Source organism: Humulus lupulus, chromosome 6, assembly GCF_963169125.1.
Source record: "Humulus lupulus chromosome 6, drHumLupu1.1, whole genome shotgun sequence".
Taxonomy (NCBI): domain Eukaryota; kingdom Viridiplantae; phylum Streptophyta; class Magnoliopsida; order Rosales; family Cannabaceae; genus Humulus; species Humulus lupulus.
Genome location: NC_084798.1, coordinates 116,458,766 through 116,478,479, shown reverse-complemented (window position 1 = coordinate 116,478,479; position 19,714 = coordinate 116,458,766). Strand labels below are relative to the sequence as shown.

General features: G+C 37.9%; 1 protein-coding gene across 1 annotated transcript; it reads left to right on the top strand.

The window, feature by feature from the left end:
• The first annotated feature begins 18,043 nt into the window (after positions 1-18,043).
• LOC133785403 (uncharacterized) lies at positions 18,044-18,976 on the top strand. The gene has a single exon (XM_062224644.1). It carries the CDS (start codon positions 18,044-18,046, stop codon positions 18,974-18,976), a length of 933 nt encoding a protein of 310 aa, XP_062080628.1.
• Positions 18,977-19,714: the final 738 nt, after the last annotated feature.

Here is a 19,714-nt window from a genome sequence, read left to right as displayed (position 1 = left end):
TGCTTGGGTTGGTTCCTAAATTTGGGGTTTAAGGATGATTAAACTAATGTTATTGGTTGTTTGTGTATTGATTATGAGGTAGCATTGGGAGTTTTTGGACCCAGTTTGGCTTGAATGGATGTTTGGGGTCAAATTTTAGGAATATGAGTTGGGAAAAAACGTTGGAAACCCAAGAATATCTAGGTTCGCTGGGGCGCACCGCGAACTAGTTAATGGGTGCCGCGGCCCGCATGTCCAGAAGGCTATGGGAGGACTTGTTGATTTCTGGGCGTGCTGCGACCCTAGGGGGCAAGTCACGACCCACCTCCCCCTAGAAGCAAGAGGCTGCGCCTCTGACTTGAGGCATGCCGCGACCCGCCTAGGCTGGACCAACCATGAGTTGGAGAGCTTGGGGGCGAAGTGTACATCGACAGCTGCTCGACCACCACGGCCAAGGGAATTACAGGAACTAGAGCTCACAACTGTATTTTGCCATTTAGACTGGCTTTTGTTGTATTAACTTTTGATGGTTTTTTCCGCCATGTGAACCTTACTTTTGGGATCCCATGGAACACACTTTTATCCTAGTGAAAATCAATCATTTTACAATCAAAATCCTTTAACCCTAACTTGTCAGTCGACTTTAGAAACACGATTATGTTCAAATGGCTCAATTATTGTATCTTGCACTATTTTAAACACACAGTGTAACAGTATTGGTTACCCAGAGCGTTACAGTGACTATGTATTCTTGAAGGTTACTCCTATGCGTGGTGTGATGAGATTTGGAGTGCAGGGTAAACTAGCCTCGAGGTATATTGGACCTTTTGAGGTTATTAAGAAAGGGTTGGGGAGGTCGCTTATCGATTGAACTTACCAGCGCGGTTGGGGCATGTTCACAATGTGTTCCATGTGTTGATGCTGAGGAAGTATAGTCCAGACCTATTGCGCATCATTGAGTATGAGGCTATCCCTCTTCAAAAGAACGTGACATATGAGGAACGACCTATCAGAATCCTGGCGATAGAGTTAAAGGTAACAATGAACAAGGAGATTCTAGTAGTCAAGGTCTTATGGTAAGCCATAGAGAAGACGAGGATACACGGAAGCTAGATCCAGAGACGTATGAAGAACATCCTCATTTGGTTAAATTTCAGCTTGAGGCTGTGTTATGAAATTTCAGGACGAAAGGGAGGGAAGAATGTAAAACCCATAAATTTTATAAGATTTTATTTATATCTTAAGAAGAAGTTCGACTGGGTCAAGGAGGCAATATAAACATTTTTTTATGCTCTTCCCCTTCCCCATGTGCCTGAGCTTCTTCTCTCACTCCCTCTTCTCTTTCTTTTTTCTAAAATGCAGCCGTTATGCTGCCCAATTTTCTAAAATATAAAGGGAAGTTTCTTATTATTCATGTTTACCTGTATTTTGTTATACTGATGAGAACCATAGTGATAATGATTTGTGCATGTTGTTGTTTCACGATCTAGTCTCTGTACCATCATAGGTTGGTCAGGTGTCCACTCACCTGTAAGTGTAAAGACCGTATACATGAAGTGTTTAGAACCTCCCTCTTGTGGTGATTATCAGGTCCGACTACCCGATTTAGGATGTCAATTTTCTATGGTGGGTATCGAGAACTAGGAATCTAGTGGACGGTGTGATGTACTCGCGTATTTTGTCTCTTGTGATTATTTATGGTCTCTCTATCTTTGTTTACACATGATAATGATGTGTTTTGTTTTAAAAGCTAACCATGCATGGATTTTTATTATAACTATGGGTCCTTTGTGATTAGTTGTTTTCCTACTAACCTTTATAAGCTCACCCCCTATTTATCCCTTTCAGGATACACTCAATTTGAGATTGTTGGATACCAAGATGGATGGGGATATGATGTTTGGATTTTCCATAATTTAGTCCATACTAGTTTTCTTTAAGGTTTCATGTTCAAGGAAAAGTGTATGACTTTTGAATTATTTCTAATTCTATTAAGGTATATGAATTGGAATTTAGCTATGCTATTTAGTTTAAGGAATTATGGATACTAAGTATATTTTTTATGATTTGTAACTTATTAAAAATTAACTATTTGGTGATCGCATAATAATAGTATGCTTTTACAATTGTAAATGTAGAATTAAGAAGAGTGATGTTTTCTTTTTGTTGTTATTTTAGTTAATTTCATTTCATTTTTGTGTTGTTGTGAATTTATTTTGTCTTTTTAGTTTTTAAGAGCTTAAAGTAGGAATAAATGAGCTTATGCATGACTTCTCTAAGGAGAGAGAGGAAAAGTAAATTGGTTTGTAAGTTATTTTGTTTGTGCTTAAATTCCAGATTTTGCTGTAGTAGAGAAAATTTTGCTGGAGCATTTCATTAATTGAGCTGGCAAAGAGTGATGAGGTGGGAAAATCAGAGGCATTATGTTGTATTTTTAAGAAGTATGCAAGGGAATAGAAGGAGAACTCACGTTTAGAGAGAAGGATGACATTTTTGTACTCGGAGAAAAAAAGGGTTTGTACCCTAGCTGAAAGAAGAGGAAAAGACAGGCACCATAGAGGACATTCAGCCATTTTTATAGAGAAAAACACCAAGTATAGAGAGAAACCTAGAGTACAAATAAGGAAAAGAGGAAAGAAGAAGAGGAGAAGAGGAGGACACCCAATACATCATCATTTTGGCTTATTTCTTTTCACTTGTTTGTTATTCTTTTCCTATTTTTCTCTAGTATTTGTTATTTGATTACTCATGGACATAATTGGATTTGTATTTTTCTTTCTTAATTTAGCCATGAACTAGATCTTTTGAAGCTTGAATTGTTATTGAACTCTATGTCTTATTTTTCAATTTCTAGCAATTTATTTGAGCAAAAATACCCATAGTTCATTCAAATGTGCTTAGTGATTAAGTCTTGTTGTTGTTTGGCCATCAATGGAAATATACTAAGTTATATTTGTGATCGAGAGTTTAAATACAATGGAGGAACTTGAATAACACAAGTATAAAATCTTATTAGGTTATGTTTTGTGAATAATATAGGAATGTGTTATTTTCCTTGTGTAACAATTGTGAATTGAAGCTTAAAATTGAATTCTTGAACTTGATTGTCATAGGAATATGTTTAATTAGGTGAAAGAATTATTACCATAGGATTTGGGAAACTTGATTGTCATGGGAAACTTATTGTGAATTCTTGTTAACACTGAAAATTTTGCTAAAATATTGTTCCAGCAAACTGTTGAGGTCACTTGACATAGAAGAATTTAATAATTCTAGCCCATTTCACCAAATTGATTTTCTCTCACTTTTTGATTGACATTTTATTTTATTTTATTTTAAGCATTGTGAATTGATCTCAAGTAGTTTTAGTTTATAAGAATCAAAAGAATTTAATTGTGGTTACTATTGAAATTGTTTGGTAATTAATTTGTGCATTTAGTCTTAATTTGCAATCCCTGTGGATGCGAACTTGAATACTTATCACTTTATTATTTGTTTTGTGACTATGTACACTTGCACATAATTGATTAAAAATATACCACAACACATAACTATGAGAATATTACTTTTAAATGTATATATGAGGAGAGTGATCCTAATTTTATTACCATGATTTTTTATATAATTATTGTAGTCATTCCATTATTTCCGGACTTATAATTATTGTAGTTTATGGTATAAAGTAAAGGATCTCTTATAAGAATTATTTTCCAAAAATGGTCAAAGTTTGACTGTTGACCACCCAAGTTATGGATATTATAGATCTGTCACTGCCTAGGGCTTGGGTCATGATAGTTATATCATTTATTATGTTGTTTATGATGATAGGATGCATGCTTAGCTGGGTTAGAGGATTGCTCGACAAGAATTGCGAGCAAATGTGCATGGGGAGCACCAGTGTTGTTTGTATAGAAAAAGGATTGATCAATGCGAATGTGCATTGATTATAGGGATCTTAACAAGGTCACTAAGAAGAATAAGTATCATTTTCCAAGGATAGACGACCTTTCCAATCAACTTCAAGGGTAGTAAGTTTTCTCAAAGATAGACCGTAGGCCGAGATATCAACAACTAAGAATTAAGGAAGAGAACATTCCGAAAAATGATGTTTCGTAAAAGATATGGACACTGAATTTTTGGTAATGGCGTTTGGACTTAGCAATGCCCCTGCTATTTTCATGGATCTCATGAACAATATTTTTAAGGACTATTTGGATAAGTTCGTGATAGTGTTCATAGAGGATATCTTTATCTATTTGAAAACCAAGGAGGAACATGAAGAACATCTACGGTTGATACTACGAAGATTGAGGGAGCAGAAGCTGTATGCAAATTAAAAAAAAAGGTGAATTTTGGCTTTCCCAATAAGTGGCGATTTTAGGGAATATTGTAAGCAATGATGGCATCAAGGTGGATCCTATGAAGATTGAACTCGTAAGGGACTGGACAAAACCAAAGAATGCTTGTGAAGTGAGGAGTTTTCTTGGGTTAGTAGGTTACTATAGAAAATTTGTGGAAGGATTTTCAAAGATTTCCATGCCACTAACGGAGTTGACGAGGAAGAACCCGAAGTTTGTTTGGACAGAGAAATGCGAATGGAGCTTTTAGGAGTTGAAAGATAAACATAACACCACATCTATATTGATTCGTTCAACGAACAACGAAAGGTTCATGGTATATTGTGTTCCATAAAAACAAGGACTTGAATGTGTGTTGATGCAAGCCGGGAAGGTAATAACTTATGCGTTAAGACAGCTGAAGGAGTACGAGAAACACTATTCGACGCATGATTTGGAATTGGCAGTGGTAGTATTTCCTCTTAAGATTTGGCGACATTATCTCTATGTAGAGAAGTGTGAGATTTACACGGATCACAAGAGTTTGAAATATTTCTTTACTCAAAATTAGCTAGGCATGAGAAAATGATGGTGGTTGGAATTAGTGAAAGACTACGATTGTGAGATTTAGTATCACGCAGGAAAGGCGAACGTGGTAGCTGACGCCTTAAGTTGTATAAGCCAAGGTCACGTGTCGGGAATTGTATGCTAGGAAGCACGTATAGTTTATTTTTTCCTAGTTGATCTTGTGGCCTATTTACATAACCTTTATTTCGACCTCTAAGTTGATGTGTAAGGTCTGCATCCAATATACTTAAGTATGAGCGTGGATTAACGAGCTTCGATTTAAGTTACATTATATATAGAATAGTTAAAGGCTTAAAGCTAGCTATCTTTAGTTTTATTAAAGAAAAAGTTATTGTAAACCTAAGAGTACATTAATTGTTCACCTTAGCATAATCTTACCAACAACGTGTCTAATTTATTAGAGTGTAAATAAGGTAGGTTATAAAGAGTTAATTATCTCTAAAGATAGTGGGAGCCCAAGTTAGCGTGAATTAATGTTAGAATAAGTTTGAGGGTTTAGAGCTATGTGTACCCAAGTATAAAATTTGAATATACTAAGTTCATTAATGGTTTAAGTTATGTGTTAGAAAGGCATAGATCTAAGTATAGAGTGTTCAAAGAATAATCTAAGGTTCTAAATAGGTTTAAAGAGAATTATCAAAGTTCGACATCATACAAAGAACCTAGTTGTCATTGTACATGAAAAAAATCAATTCACAAGTTTCTTGAGTAAAAATACTATGTCTATTATAGTGAAAGACATGTTCAGAAATGCTTGTAGACATAGATTATAGATAAGTGTTAGCCATGAAATTGTCTACCAGGGCAGAAAGGGTAAAAAGCCTTATTGGTGATAGTTAGATAAATGGGTGTACTTATGATTATCATGCACCATAGTGATGAAACAAAATAATGTCTTGACTGTTGAGGTCATGTGGGTGAAGTATTCACCGAGGTTGTTGATCAACCGACACGTCTCAGGAAGATACTACAACTGGTCCCCTTTTGAGTATGCTATTGTAATGACCCAACTACTCTAGACTTTTGGACCATTACGAAAACTATACATACTAACCCTTAACAAAACTTACAAGTGAAAATACCATAACTTTATTAAGAAAACTTGTAAAAATAAGAGTTAACTTACATAAAATCTCAAGTAGGATATGGGATCCCATTGTTTTAAAAACAAAACATAACATTATTTAGAATAAAACGGGATTACATAACAAATGCGGAAAAATTACACATAAACCATAAATAAAAGACTACATCCTCGAAATCGAACTCTCGACTCCTTGAATCCATTCATCACCGATACACATTCTCCCAAGCATCCACGAATCATTTCCGCCATTATAGCTATTTTCTTGCACATATAAACAAAAAGGAATGAGCCTAATGCCCAGCAAGGAAAATCTACCACATAGTTCATATACATAAATTTCATAAGAAACATAAAAACATAACATAACACTTTTATCATACACATACTATAATGGCCATTATTACTTGGGGTCCCATAGACTAAACAAGTCATATGCCCATGAGATTAGTGGGGTCCTACTAGCTAAGCAGGTCATATGCCCATAATCTATTTGGGGTCTTGTTAGTCATATGGGTCATATGCCCAAGCCTACAAACATACATATCATAACACTTATCATAACATAAGAAACATAAGATAACATATAAAACATATAACATATGAATTTCTATCCTATTTTCCTTACCAAAATTACCGGGATAAGAGGACAGAGGTGGGACTTTGGAACACTCCTAAGAACCATTTGAAAAAGAGTGAGTATAGAGAAGAAGAGAAATGAAAGGAATGGAAGGACTAAACCATTGAGAAAAATACTTACCAAAACCTTTTTGCTCAAGAACTTAGATTTTCTAACCAAAATAAAGATTAAGGTTAGAGGCTGAGTAGAAGACTATGAGAACTTAAAATAAGATAATACCAATGAACTAAGGTGTAGAAATACCTTGAAGACTTTGTAGACAAATCTAAACCTCGAACCAAAATACTATGAAACCTTACTTCCCCAAGTGTTTGATAAGCTTATGATTTCCCCACCCAAGTGTTTACACTCTCACACTCACCTAGCAACTTGCAGCCTCTGAATTTAGAGTAAAAGGTGAATAATGGCTGGGTACTAGGTCCTATTTATAGAGTTTAGGAATGAAAGGATCTTAATTTAACTTGAATAAAAATAATGGCTTTTTAGGTGAAAATAATTTGAATAATCGTTCAGCAGAGGCTGAAGACTCGTTCAAAAAGGTGCTGGACTTATCAAAAGGTTGAATGGCTGAATGGAAAACAAATTCAAAAACTTTCAAAATAAGCTGAGGGAGGCGATATATCGCCCCCTGTAGGCGATATATCGCCTGGGCCAGTATGCTCGAGGCAGTTGTGCATCGTTTCGTGTTTTCCGTATCTACGTGCTGCGATATATCGCCCCCTATAGCTGCGATATATCGGCATTCGCTGATTATTTAAACACGAAATTACACATTTTTAGCTTAATTCAAATTGAGTAAACAGCCTTGACTAAGCCTTCAAACGTATTCAAAGCTGCTGACTGACCTTAGAGCATTCAAACTTTAGCCTTATTAAATTTAATCCTCAAATTACTTAATCCTTAATCACCCATTCATAACATGTGCTTAAAATCCTATTGGTTCTTATCTAAACCTTATAGTATAATAAATATTATCCTTAATATCAGTCATATTAATCAAACCTTAGGTTAAAATTAATATTCTTAAACTATAGGTTAAACTTAGAAAATCTACAAGTACTACTATGAGTGTCCAAATAATTCCCGGTCTGAACCAAAAATCCACAGTTATAAAGATAATACTATAGATACTATAATACTACTATCTAACTAGCTAAGTAAAGTTCTTGGACTCTACAGCTATGTTGAGTTATAAAGTTAGCATCGAATTAAATTATAGTGTTGAATAGTTGAGCTTTGACTCTTATTGTTTCAGTTATGAGTGACAGATTGATGATCATTATGTTGGTCCTGTTTATGTTTACGCTATGAGTATGATTTCTGTCATGCAACATCAAGCTTATGGTATATATATATCCATACATTCATTGCATGAGATTTACTCACTAAGTGTTAGGTCATTATGTTGTTGTTTCAACCTTTTTCAGGGGTGGCATGATACTTGAACAACTTGTGGACTTTGGACTCAAAAGCAAATACTTATATGTATAGGATTTTTTAGGGATTTTGTGTAACTGTTTAAGAATAATTTTATCTTCTTACTCTTGAAAGGTTGTAAGTTTTATTAAAGTTTTAAAATTTTCGCATTTTTATAGGTGTTGTACTATAATTTAGAGTTAGATGCCTGTCATATTTATAGTAGTTGTCATATGAGTGTGCAGTAGACGTACCCAAGGTAGTGGGACATTACAGCTGGCTAAGATGATGACTCATGAACTGGCTGAGCACCTCCTCAATAGTCATCATCGGAAATTTGAAACAAAGAAAGTAGGAGAGGTGAGGCTCAGTTCACAAATGAAAGCGAAAATAAGATAAGAGAAAGAAAGAAAGGAAGAGAAGGCATTTTTCACCCATGCACATTTGAATACGCTATTCACAAGTTCGCCAAGGGTATTGATCACCCATCACAAATGTAACATCCCTACTTTGCTAATCAGGCTTAGTGCCATGATCAGTGTGTCGGGAGGGCATAAACGAATATTATATGCATTTTATGATTATATGCATGATTATTGAGTTACATTTTGATATGACTATTGTAGCATGTTTAGGTGTATTAAGTATGCATGTGGGCCCGTTTATTATTAGAAGGGGTACTTTTGTAATTTTGACTCATTGAGGGTATCTTTGTAAACATATGTATTTTGTGATTTAGACCACATTATTATGTGGATATATTTGAGTTATTCGGCATGAGACGATCTTAGTGAGCAAATTAGTGGTTTAGTCACAACCAGATTAATACCCGACTCGGGGTGAGCTTAGGGGTATTTTGGTCATTTAGTACATTATCTGGATTTTTGGGGTAATGAGAAGTTATTTAGTGATCTTTTGGGGATGTTGGAATTAATAGGTAAATATTTTGTTAATTGAGGATTTGTGGGAAATGGTGGCAAAAGACCATTTTTCCCTTGAGGGCATTAAAGCCCTAATGTATATGCAAGCGACATTTTGGTCGTTTCATGCCCGAGGAATAGCTTAGTCTAGGCTGGGTGGATAACTTCAGAAAAAAAAAACATTAAACAGATCTCCCTCTCACTATCTTTCTGTCTCTCTTAGAGTGGTTTGGGATTTTTTGAATTTTGAGGAGAATTGCTTGAATTGGAAGCTTGGAAGAGCAGCAACTGGATTAAGGTGCAGCTTAAGGACGTAATTACTAAGCCGAGGTAAGGATTTAAACTCTGTTTTGGTGAATTTCTAGTGTGGTTTTAGTGTTCTTGAGTTTTAAACTCAAGGTTTGAATTTTGGGTATTAGTGAGCTTTTTAGTTTGGTTTTTGGGGGTTTATATGTTGTTTATAATGTGTTGTTATGAGTGTTGAACTCAATTCTTGGTTGGTTAAAGTTTAGGGACTTATTTTAGGGGTTTTGATTTGGAGAAAATAACCGAAAATCGCTAGAAATTTGGGTTCGCAAGGTCGCCCTTGACCTTGTTCTTGGGGCACCGTGACCCTCATGAACTCAGAGAACAGAGGATGTGCATCGAATCGCCTTGGCGCTAGGTGGGTTGCGTCATTGCGTGTGCCCTGTGGTTTTGGGCTTGGGGCTCTTTGACTAGTTGCACCATGACCCTTAGTGGGGGGTGCCGCGTGTGGCGTGCTGCCCCTTTGGCACACCCACATGGGGCCATTTTGTAATGAGCATGCCTTGGTGCTTGATCATTAGTCAAGTCTTGCACCAAGCAACCTCATGGGATAGGGTAGTGGCAGTTTTGTAATATTGCATATGTCTCCCAGGCAAAAATCATATATGTTCCTGGGAAGACTTTATTTCCCTAGAAGGCTCCTTAGGGGGAGGTGACCTAGTGACTTAGGGAAGCACCATGGCCATCAGCAGATAGAGGCCAAAGTTGTGTACTCCCTTGCCCTATCAAGGCTATATATTAATGAAATAACATTTATCCATACTTGCCCCTGTGTGCTTCCTTGTTTCTTATGTACTCCTTGTTTGTTATCTTCGTTGGGCCATTGTGTGCCACTTGCCTTGTTGTGTGCTTTGTGTTGTGTGGACGTTCCTAGGAATGACTTGCTTTGTGCTTGCTCATACTTCGTTATTGCCCGTTGCATGTCCGAGATGTGTATGTGGCTAACCGCTGAGTTTGTTTGCCTATAGGTGTGTGTTGTAGGCTGACTTGCTAGCTTGAAGAGTCTGCAAGTGCCGCACGTTCCGTCTAGTTGGAGTACCCAAATAGCCGGCCCGTGACACCGCGGATCTAATTGGGGAAAATGGTCAAATGAGGTTTTGAGTTGCAGGGACTCAAACCTAAGGGCTCGGGAAGGATTCTACTACTTGGTTGTGTAGAATTCGAGGTCCCAGAGGCTAGGGTTGTGACTAGGGTTCACCGTTTGGCTCAAGAGGACAAAGGATCACGCTCAGGGTCGTGATATGTGTCTCGTTAAGGACCTAAGGTAAGAAAATTGCACCTAGTATGCGGTTAGGGCTTGAGTTCGGTCATTGAACATAGTTATAACATTGATTGAGATATTTTATTAAACATATCTAATTGTATTGAGCATATATGTGATAAATGATTTATGCTTGTCTGCATTATCTGATTGAATGGATTGACTTATGAGTCAAGGGTGGCAATAGCGTACTGAGCGTAGGGCAGTATGGTTAGGCCTATGGAAGAGCGTGACATACGCTTGAATAACCTAATGGTCGCTTGGAAAACAAAGCACCGGGTACTATGTTCATGGCATCGGCCCTATGGCTAGTTATTAGTAAATAGGGCTACGGGCCCTGGTGTGACTCTGTAGTCATTTAGTTTGATTGTACGCATGCATGAGTAGAATTATTACTACTAGGCATGCCAGATAAGATTCTGAAATCTGTTATTAACTGCTTATGAGCATGTTTGTGTTTTCTTGCCGAGCCTCGACTCACGAGTGCTATGTGGTGCAGGTAATGGAAAAGAGAAGCCGAACCAACCATGAGTTGGAGAGCTTCGGTGGTGGTGTGTACATATGCAGCTTGCTCGACCGTCACGGCCGGGGATTCAAGGAAGAACTAAGGTTAAAACCTAATTTTGCTAGTTAGGCCGACATGTTTTGTATTCACCCTTTTGAGTTGTAAATGACTTTTTAAATGTTTATTTTGGGATCCCATGTACGAATTTAAACTTTTATTGAAAGTAAATATTCATTCGACAAATTTTTTAACCCTAACTCATTAATTACCTCTAGTTACACGTTTATGTCAAAATGACTCGTTTAGCGAGTTAAGCACAAATTTTAATACACAATGTAACGATCTTGGCTATAGAGGCAAACAAAGGTGCGCATGCCAGCATTGTTGTTGATCACCCTATGTCAACGATCAGATGAAGAGGTGCTGCGTAGCGGTGCCAGTAGTTGTTGATTTCCCTAAGGTGAGGCCACGTTACTTGATGTTGTTGATCGCTACCTAGTCTGATGCAAACAAAGGAGATGGACATGCTGATCATACATGTGGGAATGGAGCTTGATTTACACTAGACCCTTTGTCACTTCCTAGTGGCCCAATTACAAGACTTAGAGCCAAGCGTTTCAAGGAAGCACTAAATGGGCTAATCCAAGAGAATTGGGCTGATTCTAAAAAGACCAATATGAACTCAAATAATAATCAAGGCTTAGTCCATGTCATCAAAGCAAGTGAAGAGGCTAATTAACATCCAAAAACGTAATCAGCATGGTTTAGTCATTAAAGGGCATGAATTTGATGAGTTTCAAGGATATTAAATAGGGGAATGCCAATGGCCTTGGCTGGTTAAGTTAATGCATTAAATTTAGTCATTTAAGTTATTTTTGGCAGCCTTTTGAAGTCCAAAATGCCTAAAAACGTGGGGAGTTATTATTTTTATGTTTATGATTATTTTAAGGCTGAATTATGACTTTTCCTATTCTTGGAGGATTGTTCCAAGTATATATAGGGGTTTTATGAACATTGTAAGACATTATGTTTTGAGAAATAATATTATTATTGTGAGGTGTGTTCCTCTTCGTTCTTGAAAGAACTCTTGAACTTATCAAGTTAATCTTGTGGCGTTCAAACAACCAAACTTATCACCTTGATCCTTGAGATATTCTTAGGTTCCTTGGTGTGGCGTTTTCTATCCTTGGTAGTCTTGGTTTTCATCTAATTAGGTGATGGGTCATGGCTCAACAAATCTTGTCTACACGATCTTGGGGTTCCAAACCATCATTGTTATCGAGTTTCATCACAAGTGTTGGTGAGGTTCATATCATTTGGTATCAAAGCTTTGGTTCTAAGGCAAGTTTTGATGAGGACACCAAGACTAAAGATTCAAGTCAAGTTCCAGTTGGTCCAGTGACGAGGGCACGAGCCAAGAGATTCAAAGAAGAACTTATCAGCCTAGTCCACAGAGTCCTAAAACAAGAGGAGATCATGGTCAACACTGAAGGAGAACAAAGACTTGTCCTACTCATCAAAGTAGACTTAGTTTAGGAGCTTGATGAGTCTTATTGTATTTTGTCATCTTGTATTTTTTATTTAGTCTTTGTTTATTTTTGTGAAAAGTCAAACACTTGACTTGTGTGAGTACAAGAGTCCTTTTTCTTTATTTTTCGGTTTTCATTAGGAAGACAAAAGGCTTGTCTTTATTTTTCGGTTTTCATTAGGAAGACAAAAGGTTGTCTTTAATTTTCGGTTTTTAGGAAGACAAAGGGGCTTGTCTTGATGTAATTTTCGGCTATATAAGGCCTTGAAAACATTTGGAAAAATCAGATTGTGATGAAATGAAATTTGTGAGTTTTTCTTCTTGAGTTCTTGAAGAAACTATTAGAACTTATCAAGGGGTTCCTTGTGGCGTTCAGCCTGACTTATCAAACGGATTCCCATCCCCGTTTGTGGAGTCTTTCTCATACCAAGGTTCGTGCTTGGCTAAGCATTGGGTCGCGGTTCTTCATTCCCATATCGTGTGTTCTTGGTGGCTGCCATATTTGGTGTCGGGTTTCACTACAATCGTTGGTGTGGTTCGTATCAGTTGGTATCAGAGCTTAGGATCATCCGGTTTGGCCTATCCTTTCCTTTGTGTTTTTTTTTTCTATTCAATTCGTGTTCTTATATTAGGATTTCTGAAAAAAAAAAAAATCAATTCGTGTTCATTTAGTCGTGTTTTTTTTCTATTCTAGAGCTTGTTAATTTCCTTGTTTCAATTGTTTCCTTGTTTCCCTTATTTGTTGTGAAATCTGAAACTATTCTAGAGCTTGTTGATTTCCTTATTTCAATTGTTCCCTTGTTTCAATTATTTCTTTGTTTCCAAAGTTTCCCTTATTTGTTGTAAAATTCGAGCCACAAATCTTGTTTCAATTGTTTCCTTGTGTCAATTGGTTCCTTTATTTATTGTGAAATCCGCGACTGTTATAGTGCCACAAATTATTTTGGTTTTGATCTTATTGGTTGAATCACAGATTGGTTTTTTGGGAATATTGGTTTTCTGTTATTGGGAGTGTTCTTGAATCACAAATTGGTTTGTTCTTGAATCTGTTATAGTACCACAGTTTGCTTGGTTTTCGGGTTGGTTCTTTGGTGTTCAAAATTTTTTTTTTCTCTTCAGAAATTGAGTATCTGGTTTATCAAAAAAAAAAAGGAAGAGTCAAGGGGATTCGAACTAAAAAAAAAAATCCCTCTTAAAAATTTTTGTTCTAAACTTGTTCCTTATGGTCTAGAGGCCTTTTGGCCAAAACCCCACACAAGTGATCCAAAAATCATCATTTTTTCGTCATTTTTCATCAGTTTTTCTATGTTCGTTTGGTTTGTTCTGGTTTGATTTGCTACTTGAATCCTCCATGATATTGTGTGAATAGTTTTGAAAGAACTTAAAGAAGAATACGAGTGGGAAAAGGCAGAGGTGTGAGCCTATTTGAGGGTAAAAGCCATAGAAATTGAGTGAAACACGAGGGGATTTGAGTGAAAATATTATTCGAGCAAAACACGTGAGGGAGTGTGGTGAGGTCTTTTCTCCATATTATTCTAACCTTATTTTGCAGATTTCCATCATGGCACAAAATCCAGAGAAAAATGCAAGCAATGATATTCCGCCACCTGAGTTTCCGAATCTACAAATGCAAGCATTAATTGGGGAGATGCGAAGGATGATGAGGGAGGAGTGTGAAAAAATACATGAGAGGTTGGATAGGGTAGAAGAGGGAACACAACGGAGGCCACGGAGGAATAGGGTGTACCAAAGGGAGGATGAGAATGAAGGGGATTTGGAAGGGGTAGTTTCTGATGAAGAGTTTGATAGGATGTCGGCGGGTAACCATAGGAGGTATGGTCGGGATAGAGAAGCTAGGAACCAGGTAGATAATTATTTAGGAAATATCAAGATGAGAATTCCAGCATCTCAGGGGAAGAGTGATCCTGAAGCATACCTTGAGTGGGAGAAGAAGATGGAGTTGGTTTTCGATTGTCACAACTACTCTGACATCAAGAAGGTAAAACTAGCTGTCATTGAATTTACTGATTATGCTATTGTTTGGTGGGATCAATTGTGCATCAACAGGAGGCGAAATGGAGATCGTGCCATTGACACTTGGGAGGCTATGAAGAGGGTGATGAGGTGACGGTTTGTACCATCTCATTATTATCGAGATCTATACCTTAAGTTGCAGGGTCTTTGTCAAGGTTCCAAGAGTGTTGATGAGTATTACAAAGAGATGGAGATGGCTATGATTAGAGCCAATGTGGAAGAGGATCGGGAGGCGACAATGGCAAGGTTTTTGAATGGGTTGAACCGAGAGATTGCTAATCCGATTGAGCTACACCATTATGTGGAATTGGAGGATTTGGTGCATATGGCAATCAAAGTTGAGAGGCAGCTCAAGAAGGGTAGTACAAGTTCAAGGCCAAGACCGAGCCCACACAATACAAGTACAACACCTTGGAGGACGAACTATCCAAAGAAAGAAGACCAACCTACTTCATCCTTTACACCAAAACCAGCCACCACAGCCACGATCCCTCAAGGTATAACAGCCCCTACTTCGTCCCGTTCTAGTGAGATAAAGTGTTTCAAATGTCAGGGGCAAGGACACATAGCTAGCCAATGTCCAAACAAGAGAGTTATGGTGATTCGAGAAAGTGGCGAGCTCGATTCTGAAGATGAAGATGATCTTGCTGACATGCCACCATTGGAAGATGCTTCTATCGATGATGAAGAGTATGGGCCAGAATCTGGTGAAATGCTTGCACTTGTCACAAGACGAGCCTTAAACTTACAAGCAAAAGAAGAGGAAGAAGAGGTGCAGTGAGAGAACATCTTTCACACTCGTTGTCATGTGAAAGGCAAGGTATGTAGTGTGATTATTGATGGAGGTAGTTGTACTAACGTTGCTAGTTCTTCCATGGTTGAGAAGCTGGGGCTTTCAACGCTTAGACATCCTTTTCCATACAAGTTACAGTGGTTGAATGATAGTGGTGAAGTGAGGGTTACAAAACAGGTGTTGGTATCATTTCGAATTGGCAAGTATGAGGATGAGGTATTGTGTGATGTGGTTCCCATGCAAGCTGGACACCTCCTTCTAGGAAGGCCTTGGCTATTTGATCGCCGAGTCCAGCAGGATGGCTTCACCAACAAGTACTCATTCACGTTCCGTCAACGAACAATCACTCTAGCTCCATTGACGCCAAAGCAAGTATATGAAGACCAAGTGAGGTTGCAAAAATTGAGTGATAAAAAAAAATTGAGTGAGCAAAAGAAGGAGAGTGAAAAGATGAATGAGAGTGAGAAAAAAGAGAGACAAAGAGAGAAAAGGGTCGAATCAAGTGAGATAGAAAAGAAAGAGAAGAGTTCGATCAATGAGGGAAAATTACAGAGAAAACAAAATAATTTTTATGCAAAAAAAAGTGAGGTTAAGGAGGCTCTTTTAAACACTAACCAACTTGATGCTAACAAGGGTCGTCACAAGCAGGTTTTTGACCCCGGTGATTGGGTATGGGTACACATGAGGAAAGAGCGATTCCCAGCACAAAGACGTTCCAAATTGTTACCTCGAGGAGATGGCCCATTTCAAGTACTTGAAAGGATCAATGACAATGCCTACCGACTCGATTTACCTGGTGAGTATACTGTTAGTGCTACTTTTAATGTTTCTGATTTGAGTCCTTTTGATGCAGGTGACGATTTGAGGTCAAATCCTTCTCAAGAGGGGGGGAATGATGAGGACACCAAGACTAAAGATTCAAGTCAAGTTCCAGTTGGTCCGGTGACGAGGGCACGAGCCAAGAGATTCAAAGAAGAACTTATCAGCCTAGTCCACAGAGTCCTAAAACAAGAGGAGACCGTGGTCAACACTGAAGGAGAACAAAGACTTGTCCTACTCATCAAAGTAGACTTAGTTTAGGAGCTTGATGAGTCTTATTGTATTTTGTCATCTTGTATTTTTTATTTAGTCTTTGTTTATTTTTGTGAAAAGTCAAACACTTGACTTGTGTGAGTCCAAGAGTCCTTTTTCTTTATTTTTCGGTTTTCATTAGGAAGACCTTGTCTTTATTTTTTTCGGTTTTCATTAGGAAGACAAAAGGCTTGTCTTTATTTTTCGGTTTTCATTAGGAAGACAAAAGGTTGTCTTTAATTTTCGGTTTTTAGGAAGACAAAGGGCTGTCTTGATGTAATTTTCGGCTATCTAAGGCCTTGAAAACATTTGGAAAAATCAGATTGTGATGAAATGAAATTTGTGAGTTTTTCTTCTTGAGTTCTTGAAGAAACTATTAGAACTTATCAAGGGGTTCCTTGTGGCGTTCAACCTGACTTATCAAACGGATTCCCATCCCCGTTTGTGGCGTCTTCCCCATACCAAGGTTCGTGCTTGGCTAAGCATTGGGTCGCGGTTCTTCATTCCCATATCGTGTGTTCTTGGTGGCTGCCATATTTGGTGTCGGGTTTCACTACAATCGTTGGTGTGGTTCGTATCAAGTTTGACTATCTTTTATTTTCGTTTTCCAATTCCCTACTATAGTTGAAAAAAAAATGAAAAAAAAAGAACAACAGCGAAAAAAAGAAAAAAAAGTACACGATTCCATTAAGAAAAATTTATTCCTTTCAATATTGTTTCTCACCGTATTCAAGTTCTTGATCTTTGATCTTTTGATGAGTCCTTTTTCCCTTCTTGATTTGTTGATGAGTTTGGTTGCTTCTCCTTTTTGAATGGTTGCTAGATTATTTTGGATTAGTTTCTTGAAGTTCGATTAAGAACTAAAGAAGACACAAAAGAGTGGAAAAAGGCAAGAGTATGTGAGGCCATAAGAGGGTAAAAGCCGTTTAGAGTGAAAACACGAGTGCAAGTGTATCAATTGTTGAGTGAAACACGTGAGGGAGTGTTTGTGAGGATTCTAACTTTTTTTTGTAGATGTTAAACATGTCCAATAATCAAGAAGAAGACACAACCGGAGATTTTCGACAACCCGCAGGTCCGAACCTCCAAATGCAAGCGTTGTTAGGGGAGATGAGGTGCATGATGAGGGCTGAATTAGAACCCATTCATGAGAGGTTGGACAAGGTAGAAGTAGGAACTCCTAGGGAACAACAACAAGATAGGCAACAAGGTGGGCGTGTTCCGTGCCGGAATGTTGAGGAAGAGGCCGAGTCAGAGGAGTTTGATGAGCCATATTTGAACCGGGGCAGGTTTGAGTGTGGGTATGGGAATAGAGAAGATAGGATGGGTAGGCCTAGGAGGGATAATGATTTAGGAAACATAAAGATTAAAATCCCATCTTTTCAAGGTAAAAATGATCCTGAAGCTTATTTAGAGTGGGAAACTAAAATAGAGATGGTGTTTGATTGTCACAACTACTTGGAGATAAAGAAGGTTAAGTTGGCAGCAATTGAATTCACCGATTATGCCATTGTTTGGTGGGATCAATTACTGATTAATAGGAGGAGGAATAGAGAGCCACCCGTAGACAGTTAGGAGGAGATGAAAATTCTTATGAGGAAGCGTTTTGTACCCAGCCACTATTATAGGGGATTGTATCAAAAGTTGCAGAGGTTAAATCAAGGTTCCAAGAGTGTGGATGAGTATTACAAGGAGATGGAGGTAGCTATGATCCGGGCTAAAGTAGAAGAGGACAGGGAAGCCACCATGGCTAGGTTTTTGCACGGTTTAAATCGAGAGATTGCAGATATAGTTGAGTTGCAGCACTATGTTGAGCTGACGGATATGGTGCATCAAGCCATAAAGGTGGAGGAACAACTCAAACGGAAGGGATTGGCTAGGAGGGGACAACCTATGGCTACCACCAGCCTATGGAAGACAGCTCCAAAAAGGGACGAGCAGCTACACAATAATCCAAAATTTGAACCCTCGAATGCCAAGCCAACGACCGCCACTACTTTAGGTAACACCGGTTCTTCTACTTCTAAAACACGTGATATTAAGTGTTTTAAATGTCAGGGGCGGGGACACATAGCTAGCCAGTGTGTAAACAAAAGGGTGATGGTGATTAATGCCCAAGGAGAGCTTGAGTCAGAGAATGAGGAAGAAGTAGATGATGATGCTATGCCACCTTTGGAGGATGCTGATGATGAGCGAAATGCTGTGGTTGGAGATTTATTGGTAGCAAGACGAGTTCTCAATGTGCAGATTAAGGAGGAAGAAAGTAACCAACGGGAGAACTTATTTCATACTCGGTGCTTTGTAAATAACAAAGTTTGCAGTGTCATTATCGATGGAGGGAGTTGTACAAATGTAGCCAGCACTTATTTGGTGGAGAAATTGGCCTTAACAACTTTGAAACATCCTCACCCTTACCAGCTTCAGTGGCTGAATGATTGTTGCGAAATAAAGGTGACAAGGAAAGTGTTGGTGGCGTTATCCATTGGCAAATATGAGGATGAGGTGAATAGATAGTTTGCCTACAAAACAAACATTGGAAAAAGAAGGAAAAAAGGTCAAAACTCAAAATACCCAAGTGAATCAAAAGGCTCCCTTTTAAGCTAAGATGTTCTTCACAAGAAGTATTCAAGTGAGTGTTCCAAATGGCCATCTACTTATTTAGCAAGCCATAAGGGATTTGAAGCCTAAATCCTCAAAAATTAAAGTGTCATCAAGCCTATGACATCCTAGTGACAAAAAATTTAAGTCAAGAGGTTAAAGAACCATAGAACACTTTAAAGATGTGGTGATTTTCTCAAAAGCCCCGAAGAAGTGTTCTCCCAAGAATCATAGAAAGATCATCCTACACCTTTAAATCAAGAAAAAATAGTCTTAATAATGACTATTGAGATCGCTAAAGGCATGTAAAGACGTCACCAAAAACATACAAGATTCATTAGTGTTTGTTTTTTATCATGTGATTGATAGTACAGCAGTAGCATGAGATAATATTTAAATGAAATAATAACAATTATTAAATCATGGGATTGAATTAGTCTAGGAACCATAACTAGAATGAGATCTTTCTCATGCGACATGGATATGAATAAAATAAAAAATTACAAATACATTTTCGTAGATGTAGAGCATGTGTAGATCAAATAGTGTCTTAGCCTCCTAACCCACCATCTTCCATACTATGGCTCGCACAGAGAGAAGGAGATAGTTGGATGTGTATGCTATTTGGTCGGGTACACAAGAACACACTTTTGA